The 10,338-nt window shown below is 37.6% G+C and overlaps 1 protein-coding gene across 1 annotated transcript in view; it reads right to left on the bottom strand.

Annotated features, from left to right (window-relative positions):
- Window positions 1-384: 384 nt before the first annotated feature.
- Window positions 385-10,338, bottom strand: part of YWHAE (tyrosine 3-monooxygenase/tryptophan 5-monooxygenase activation protein epsilon) — a 39,869-nt gene continuing 29,915 nt past the window's right edge. The window contains exons 4-6 of the mRNA XM_004433323.3: window positions 9,479-9,685; window positions 6,458-6,594; window positions 385-1,327 (exon numbers count right to left, since the gene is read on the bottom strand). Coding sequence (XP_004433380.1) covers window positions 1,275-1,327; window positions 6,458-6,594; window positions 9,479-9,685 — 397 coding nt within the window. The 3' untranslated portion in view covers window positions 385-1,274. The remainder of the gene's footprint in view (window positions 1,328-6,457; window positions 6,595-9,478; window positions 9,686-10,338) is intronic.

Raw genomic sequence — 10,338 nt, 5'->3', positions numbered from 1 at the left:
TAGGGGGTGGGGTAACTTCACCTCAGCCTAAAAAGGATACATTCAGCCTTATTTGATAGAAAGCCAAAATTCCATGCTAGAAAATGATCCATAATTACACCTCGTATTAAATATGCATTTGTACTTTAATGATTAAAATAAATACCATGTTGCTACCTAGTTAGAAGATAGGTAATGAATTCATTTGGACTTCTTAGTGTTTCTCACAACCAAGTTACAGGTAATTATTTTTTTCAAAAATATACAACATCTTCGGGAAACAGACAAGGGATTTATGGGGAAAAAAAGAAAAGGGATCTTTTCACATTCAGGCAAACAATACCGTCAACGTGTTTAGACTAGAGATTTTATTTTAGAAGGATAAAGGATGGAGGCGCAGTAATATTTGGCATTTTTAATTTAGGTTTGTTTTATTTAAGTTTAATGTTAATTCCATGCTGTGTTTCAGTAAGAACAATACAGATTCTGTATCTGTGGCTCCAGTCAGATATCCAGTAGTACAAATTAGCTTCAAGTTACACATACTGAACAAAAGAGGTTGAGCGAGCGAAGGAGGGGAGGGGGGCCCAGGGGGAGAGGGAGGGAGAAGAAACAAAGAATTGAACACGCATGCAGGCTTTTCCATACCACCTTCAATGCTAACCTGCTTCAGAGGGAGAGTAAAAGTAGGCAAGAATGAGCAGCCACGGATTGTTGAACTGTTACCAGCACCATGCTTTTCAGCAACATTTCAGCAGAGTTTGAAACACTTTTTACAGCAAAACCATTACAACAAACTCCCCAAACAACCTTTAACCACCTCAAGCTAACACTCAATTAATTTTAAACATTGGTATAAAATTCGATTTAAACAATTAGAAAAAGGAAAAATGATACCACATATGCCTCTATAGTGTGATTAACCTCTCTCTGATGCTTGCATCTCCTAGAAGTCTAATGGCTTTCAAATGTAATTTCCATTTCTAATAGTGATCTTGCCACATCTGGCAGGAGACAATACAGTAATGCTGAAAAAGCCTCTATGCAGTCCTGTTAGTGTCTTAAAGAACCTAAAAGCTGGGACCAGTAAAATCCACAGAAATTCACTCTTGCCTTTAAGAACTTTTGAAAACTGTTTTAAAAAAAAAACCAACAGGGCAGGAACCTAAATTCTGAGACCAAATGTAAAAGTCAGATTTGGTGGTTCTCAGTGACAATGGGGGAATTTCCAAGGGGGGGTGGGATGGGAAGGAGTGGGGTGGTCAGAGATGGTTTCTCTTGTTGGCTTTTATGTCTCACTGATTTTCATCTTCCACATCCTGCAGCGCTTCTTTATTCTGCTCTTCACCTGCAGAGAAGAATGACAGTCAATTATTTCATACCGACTCCATTAGGCTGTTTTGGCCACAAAGGTACCATTCCAAGCATAAAGACCCCTTGTATTTATTACAATCGGTATTGAATACAGACAGGCAAAGGACGTCTACCATCCTTGACACCTGAGATGCCTAAGCCAAAAGGTGCTATTGGATCAAGGTCCTGAATGGTCAATAGGATGAAAAAAACTGATGCATAGTAAAAGTCAATGTTTTTATGCTAAGTAAGCTCTTAAAGTAGACAGCCAAGGTAACCATACTATTAAAATGATTTTCAAGCTTTCATGTACATCTTGGGTCAAAACACTCTTTCTCAATAACCTCACCTCTTCAACAATCAAGAGTATTTTAAAATTTTTTGCAAAATCTAACTTACCCACAAGCTCTATATCAGAAATGCTTCAATAAAGAGAAGAGAGCAGTAAAATGCTCCAAAGGACTTCTATAGTTTTGGAGGGAGAGTTCTGCTTTTGTAAATGAATATTTTACATTTTGTATCTTAGCTAGTCACCCCAAACCATAAACCAGATTTCTCACTCCAGAGTGTAACAGCATGCTCAAAGTAAACCAGACCACTGAGGTTATTAAAGAAGGGCATTTGGACCAGTTCTCTCATGCCATTTTTCTTTTCCCTTTGAACATGATGATTAGCCTGAGGAGTTTCAACTGCACTATGACATGCAATAGAAAGCCAGCCTATTCACTGAAGAATCATCTACCTATTAATAAGCATTAAATATGTCAGCCATAATAAAGAAGCATGCAGGCTTTTGCCAAAAAATAATCAAACAAGTAAAAGTTACATTCTTTTGTGTTTTAACAAACCACTTATAATTCCTACAGAGTTACTAGTTTGAGTCAAAATAAATGAAAATTAATCCAACAATCTGTTCAGACAACAGAATGACAGTTCAGACAATCCATCCATTCACACTGCTTATTAAATTACTTAATTAGGATAGACAAATGACACTAAGACTGGCTGCCTACAGACATAAAGCATTTACCCTGAGGAACGCTTTTAAACAGTCTTAAAGACCTTGATATAATAAATGATAAATGCTGTCAAGGCAACAAGGGTCAAGTAAAGATACTTTTAGTCATCTTAAAATTTCTTTTGTGAAAAAAATGTTTGGCAATAATATGTGACTAAAAAAGTACTTAAGGTACATAAAGATCTTCGACTCATATAGAAAAAGACACACAAAGAAAAACAAAAATAACCTTTTACTGAGGAAAGAAATGATGGACCACCCAATTGTTCCCCAAAGAATAATAATGTATTCAAACTTAGGAAATGAGAGGAACACTGACTCTCATTTTTAACAGCAATACACTGCCAAAATATGGTTAACATACAACAACAGAGCATACTCTAATTCACTCATAAGCAACCATCAGATTTGCCACAAGTTCCAAATAACTTTGGCATAAAAATATTGTCAGATAAGTCACACCCAACCAGAGGTAGAAAGGGGTAGCAGATCATAAATGTCTTAGAAGGTTTTGCATCCCGGAATGTAAGACAGGCAGTATTGTAAGCAACAGGGTGATGATATGCAGGCATGATTAGTGAAGAACCAAAACTAAAAGCAGAATTCACTGTGCCATGATAATGACTTACAAAGTAGAGTTTTTAGGAAAGGAAGAGTTGGATTTTCCTTTAGGAATCTATATTTCAAGGAGAAAGGGAGGGAGAACAATCATATGAAAGCAACATCACAAAAAAATTAAACCAAGAGAGTGGGACAAAGGAAAACATCAATGATTTAGGGGAGTCAGATTTTGGTCTTTTTTACTTTGTATAAACTTCACTCTAAGAAATAATCTGTTCCTTCTACCTAAAAAAAAAGTTTCCTTGGATATGTATTTCTTTGCCCACTGTTTTTTGGGGGAGGAGGGAAAAAGGCAGAAAGAACACCCATTTCCTCTCTATGGACTTGTGTATTAAACAGTCCTCTGATCACAAGTTAAGAGAATAGGACTGAAATCACTTGATGAGAAAAAGTGGTCAGCCCTTTAAAGAATTATGTTCCAACACGATGGACATTAACATATTCTGCAGTTGAAAAACATAAAAGTGTGTAAGTTAACCATACATATTTCTTCCTTTAGAAATCCTCAATTCAGATGTTTTTTGACACCATTTTTCATAGTAAAGTAAAAAAAAAACAGAAAGTAACATCCTGGAAAACTGCCAATTCCATGACTGCAATTCTTCTATATTCAGCATTGATTTTAAGCAAAAACAAAAACAATTTAACAAAACATTTAATATCATATCTTTTAGCAAAACTGGCGAATAATTTCCTAGTACCCAAAACAATTTGTAAATTCAGATAGTTTGTTAATTCACTAAAATGTCAAGAGACTACTTGAATTTTTCACTGTTAAACTATGATGTTTCATAATTTCAAATATTTTGACAAAGCTCTTAAATGAAAATTCATCTGCTGCAACCAAATTAATCAACTGTTCAATTTAAAAACTGATGAGGAACTGAAGCAACTGGATTTCATTAGATTAAAAATAAAACTGTTTTAGGACTAAAGAGAAATCTATGCTCAAATGTAATAAAACATTTCTGTACAAAGAACATTCCCAACTACGAAAACATAAGTAGTTTAAACAAGATACTCTCTTTTAAAACGATCCATTTCATAAAACAATGCTCAATAACCAAGAAAAAGAGTACCTTTGATTCTGTATAAAAATGGAGTGACACAGTCTACTTCAATTAATCAATTCTTGGTTATCAGCAATTCTATTGCTACAAGAGTAGCATCAGAAAATATAAACTTTATTTCTATTTAATCTTTTTTTTTTTTTTAATTTTATTTATTTATTTTCTTTTCCCCCAAAGCCCCAGTAGATAGTTGTATGTCATAGCTGCACGTCCTTCTAGTTGCCGTATGTGGGACGCGGCCTCAGCATGGCCGGAGAAGCAGTGCGTCGGTGCGCGCCCGGGATCCGAACCCGGGCCGCCAGCAGTGGAGGGCGCTCACTTAACCGCTAAGCCACGGGGCCGGCCCTATTTAATCTTGTAATCTAGCAATTTAGTTATAAAGACCCAGCATCAAATTTCTAAAAAAAATAGCATTTCAGGGGCCGGCCCTGTGGTGTAACAGTTAAGTACACGCACTCCGCTGCTGGCGGCCTGGGTTTGGATCTCGGGTGCGCGCCAACACACCGCTTGTCAGGCCATGCTGTGGCGGCGTCCCACATAAAACGGAAGAAGATGGGCGTGGATGTTAGCTCAGGGCGAGTCTCCCTCAGCAAAATGAGGAGGATTGGCATGGATGTTAGCTCAGGGCTGATCTTCCTCACAAAAAAAAAATATATATATATTTCAACCCAGGTCACCTTCTTTGTTATTTTCACCCTCAAAAAAATGTCCCCAGAGGTCAGAGGAGTATAGCTTACTTAGGTCAATACCGCTTACCAAACTCTCCACAAGCTTTCTTTTTATCCCCTCAAACAGGCAGAGAGATATTAGTCTTCTCTGAGCTGGGGGTAACTGTGAAGAGTCCACAGTTGTTTGGCCATTCTTCTTAGTAGTTATTGTTATTATACAATAGAAGTTTAAAGCTGGAAGGAACCTTAAGTCATTAGTTCTAAGATGGTAAATTGGTTTTGAGTACCACAGACTGGTAGTAGCTTCCTGAGGTGCTGTGTTAAAAAGTAATCTGTGGCTCCATTTGGCTTTCTGGAAGTGTCCAAGTAGGTCACACGTGCCACATATCTCAAGCCAATCCTAGTTAAATACCTAAATACTTCAGGGCTAGTGAGCTTTAGGAGCTGAGTCACCTACTTCTCATTTTAGTACCATAACCAAAGTTTAAAATCTGATTCTATCCTTCCAGAGTAAGGAAACCAACAACATATATGCTCTGATACCTATTTTCAGAGGCACCTTTAAAAAGGATAATGCTTCCAAAGACAGTACAGCATGTTGACCAACAGTGACTTGAGCTAGCCTCAAGCAATGCAACATATGCTTCAGGTGAGGTAATACACTCTTAAAGATCTGCAGCTGAAACAACAAACTTGCTTTCTACTCCCCATACCACCATCACCAACTGTAAAACTACCTCATAATAGTCACGTCACACTAGTTTGTCATCCCCCATTCAATGATCTACAGTGGATAAAAATGATTCTTTGGAAATGGGCAGAATAAAATCTCCTTTAAAATCAACAAATGTGAGGCCAGCCCTGTGGCACAGTGGTTAAGTTTGGCACGCTATGCTTCGGCGGCCCAGGTTGCGGGTTCAGATCGCGGGCACAGACCTACACCACTTGTCAGCCATGCTGTGGTGGCAATCCATGTACAAAATAGAGGAAGACTGGCACAGATGTTAGCTCAAGGCTGATCTTCCTCAAGCAAAAAAAAGAGAAAGATTGGCAAGAGATGTTAGCTCAGGGCGAATCTTCCTCAGAAAAAAAAAATAAAAAGAAAATCAACAAATGTGACAAATTTGGGCTTTTACATTTAGAATAAAAATCAAGCTCCCCCGCCCCATTACAAGATTAAGTTCTGTAAAATACTTTAGTAACTGTTACAACCGAAAACTCTAAAAAATAAAAACAGACACTACACCAGATCTCTTAAATAAGGACCTAGGGGCAGGACATTCCATTTGCTCTATAGAATCCAGAGGGAAATTAGTCCCTTTTTTAAATAAAACATTTTCACACAGGGAAGATGCTTCATAAATACCTACTGATACCATCTAGTTTTAACCTGAGGATACCACTCAGCCAAAGCAGTGATCACAACATTCAAACACAATTAACCTTAGACTCCCCCAAAATTGAATCTGAGCAAGATAAATGAACTGCTTCCTCTCTCTCCATCTTGCAAAACACAGTGTGGGAGGAGAGGTTATACTAAGTTTACCAAACATTATTAGACACAAAACTTTTAAATCTTTGAATATTAACAAAAGATCCCCTTTTCCAAACAGGTCTTTTAGTCTAATTAAAATTTGATAGAGGATAGGCTCTGAGTCTAAATTGTAGCTTGATGTAAAGAAATACCAAGAAATTTCTCAGTAAAAAGATCAACAACTGAAAGAGACATTTAACTTCAGTTTCCTTACCATCACCCTGCATGTCTGAAGTCCATAGTGTCAGATTATCACGTAACAACTGCATGATAAGAGTAGAGTCCTTATAGCTTTCTTCACTCAGCGTATCCAGTTCTGCAATTGCATCATCAAAAGCTGCTTTTGCCAACCTATAAGTATTTACATAAATGTATTACAAAAAAAAAAAAACTAAACAAGTTCAAAAACAGAATGAGAAACGACTTAAGTTTGGTATCAATCTTTTCTTCAGTTATCCCACAGTATGTAATAATGACATTAAGCACTTGGGTTCAAGCACTGAAAAATAAAAGAAAAGCAGATACAACTGATGAAAATTAACTTGCTATTTAATTTTGTAATCGAGCAACTCTGGAGCTAGTAGAACTTATGGAGCACCACTTCTTACCATGCTTTTGACAAGCCTATCAGTAAACAGAATATATGGACCAAATTTCATCCTAAAGCACCAACAAAATATATGCATAATAAAGGTATTTTCAAGTTCTAGTCAATAGCTCACTTATTTAATAAAGTTTTAATGCAAAAAGAGAAAATTTCAGACAGTATTTCACAGTTTAATTCAATAGAATTTAATGTTAATGAAAACAAGGAAGCAAAAAAGAAGGCAATACAGAACACATGGAAATGTGATCATATAAGCCATTTATTACAACTTAGAGGAAACAAAAATCCACATTTATTGAGTACTATATACTATATACAGCAAGTGATGCTGGACACTGGTGCAGAAACAGAAAATAGGAAACAGACATAATCTGAGTCCACAATAAACTAACTTAAAACATCTAGGAATAGAGGAATGACACATAAATGAGTATTATAAAAGAATAGTAAAGTGCTATTCTGGAGAAAGTACTTCAAGGACTCAAGAGAAGGAGCAAATGGGAAGTCAAATCTGAACTAATCTTAATGGGTAGGAAAAGAGCATAAATGGCACACTTCAGATTAACACAAAGGCATGGAGGTGACTTAAATTGAAGCTATGTGTGGGATAGCCAGACTGGAAGAATGACAATGAAAGACTCAACCAATACTATCAGCTGAACAGATAGCTATAGCTTCTTCAGTTAAGACCTGTATCTGCTGGGCCGCCCCCATGGCTTAGCAGTTAAGTGTGCACGCTCCGCTGCTGGCGGCCCGGGTTCGCATCCCGGGCGCGCACCGACGCACTGCTTCTCCGGCCATGCTGAGGCCGCGTCCCACATGCAGCAACTAGAAGGATGTGCAACTACGACATACAACTATCTACTGGGGCTTTGAGGGAAAAATAAATAAATAAATAAAATTTTAAAGGGCCGGCCCTGTGGCTTGGTGGTTAGGTGCGCGCGCTGCGATGCTGGTGGCCCGGGTTCGGATCCCGGGTGCGCATCGAGGCACCACTTCTCCATTCATCCTGAGGCCGAGTCCCACATACAGCAACTAGAAGGATGTGCAGCTACAGCATACAACTACCCACTGGGGCTTTGGGGGGAAAAAATAAAATAAATAAGATCTTTAAAAAAAAAAATAAATAAAATAAAATAAAATAAAATAAAATAAAATAAAATTTTAAAAAATAAATAAATAAGAAAAAAAAAGACCTGTATCTGCTGGACAACTAACCATTTAGAATGTTTTTAGATAAATTAATATTGGTTTCCATGCAAATAAACCCACCTTACATCAAGAAACTCTCTCCTTTCATGGAATATCTGATTCCTACATACTAAAGAATACTGAAGTTACAAAGGACAAATATATTATTCCAATGATATGAGGTACCTAAAATAGGCAAATTCACAAAGACAGAAAGTAGCGATTACCGGGGCAGGGCGGGGGAGGGGAGGGGAATATGGAGAGTTACTGCTTAGTGGCTATATCTTGTTGCAGCTGATGAAAAAGTTTTGAAATAGACAGTGATGACAGTTACACAATATTGTGGGTGCATTTAATGCCACCGAACTGTACACTTAAGAATAGAATGATTAACTTCATGTTTTGCATATTTTACCATAATTTTTTAAAAATAAAAAGCTACGTACAGGGGCCGGCCCCATGGCTTAGCGGTTAAGTGCGCGCGCTCCACTGCTGGCGGCCAGGGTTCGGATCCCGGGCGCGCACCGACGCACCGCTTCTCCGGCCATGCTCAGGCCGTGTCCCACATAAGGCAACTAGAAGGCTGTGCAACTATGACATACAACTATCTACTGGTGCTTTGGGGGGAAAAAATAAATAAATAAAAATTTATTTAAAAAAACTGTTTAAAAAAAAAAAAGCTATGTACATAAAGATATTCCCTAAATTTATATCTATATCAAAAGCTGGGGCCACCAGCCCGGTGGCATAGTAGTTAAGTTGGTGTGTTCCACTTCAGCAGCCTGGGGTTCACCGGTTCAGATCCTGGGCGCAGACCTAGTCACTGCTCATCAAGCCATGCTAAAGGGGTATCTCACATTCTAGAAGAGCTACAACTCTACAACTATGACATATACCCATGTACTGGGGCTTTGTCGAGACAGAAGAAAAAAAAAGAGGAAGATGGGCAACAGATGTTAGTGCAGGGCCAATCTTCTTCAAAAAAAGAAAAAACTGGGAACAGTCTGAAGTATAAACAGGGGAACAGTTTAATATACATTAATGAGATGGAAAATTGTATTGAAATACAAAATGATATGTACACTAAGAGTATAACTAATATTAAAAACATGCCTACAAAGACTGAAAAAGCTAATATACAAAAATGAAGATAATTCTACTATGATAATTCCTCTCATTCCCCCTTCTCCCACTCTCTAACAAATTAAAGATTCTTCTCAATCTACCAACAAAAATTTTGCCCATCAGTATAATTATCCTAACTGCTAGCCCAGTGAACTGAGAAAGGTCTGTCTTTATCAAGAGCCAAATGAATTATTACATGACCAAGCGTACAAAGGCAGCCCCAGAGAACAAGACAGAAACACAAGCAGCTATTCTCCTTTGTGACCTTTTTCACTTTCACAGTGAAAGCTTTTGTTCTCTTCCATGACTTACCTGCAGGCACGGTCTGGGGAATTAAGAATTTCATAGTAGAATACAGAAAAATTGAGAGCAAGACCTAAGCGAATCGGATGCGTTGGTGGAAGTTCTGTCATTGCAATATCACTAGCAGCTTTATAAGCCACTAGGCTGTTCTCTGCAGCCTCCTTCCTGTCATTTCCTGTGGCAAATTCAGCCAGATACCTGTGGTAGTCCCCTTTCCTAAAACAAAACAAAAACAACAACAAAAAAGAATTAGGAATAATGCCATTTAAATGAACATAAACTGTTAAAATTTTTCCATATTATATAAAATAAAATATATAACAAAAATATATTTAAAAATTAACAAGTATACTTCAGGGGCCAGGCGAGTGTCGTAGCAGTTAAGTTTGCTCGGGGGCCCAGGGTTCACAGGTTCAGATCCCGGGCGCGGACTGACACACCACTTATCAAGCCATGCTGTGGAGGCATCCCATGTAAAGCAGAGGAACATGGGCACAGATGTTAGCCCAGGGCCAATCTTCCTCAGCAAAAAGAGGACTGGCAACGATGTTAGCTCAGGGCTAATCTTCCTCACAAAAAAAAAAAAAAAAAAAAAAGAAGTATACTTCAACAATTTCAAAAAGTCTCTTCAGGAATGACTAACTCATCATCTATTTAGTTCTCCTCCTGAGAGATTTCATATTGCCAAATACAAGCAAAACCCTAGATAAATTAACTGAAAAACCTCAAAAATCAAGAAATTTATCACTTAATAGACTAGAATTAAATATGAAAAGTGGTTCCAAAAAATGACAAAACAGTTTGTTAATCAGGAAATAAAACTTCTACATAAAATGTTAAGACTGAACTATGTAATAATGCATTGCGGG

This window comes from Ceratotherium simum, chromosome 16 (genome assembly GCF_057802395.1).
Source record: "Ceratotherium simum simum isolate JZ-2026a chromosome 16, ASM5780239v1, whole genome shotgun sequence".
Taxonomy (NCBI): Eukaryota; Metazoa; Chordata; class Mammalia; order Perissodactyla; family Rhinocerotidae; genus Ceratotherium; species Ceratotherium simum.
The sequence above is the reverse complement of the archived record's forward strand: the minus strand, read 5'-3'. Positions and strand labels throughout refer to the sequence as shown.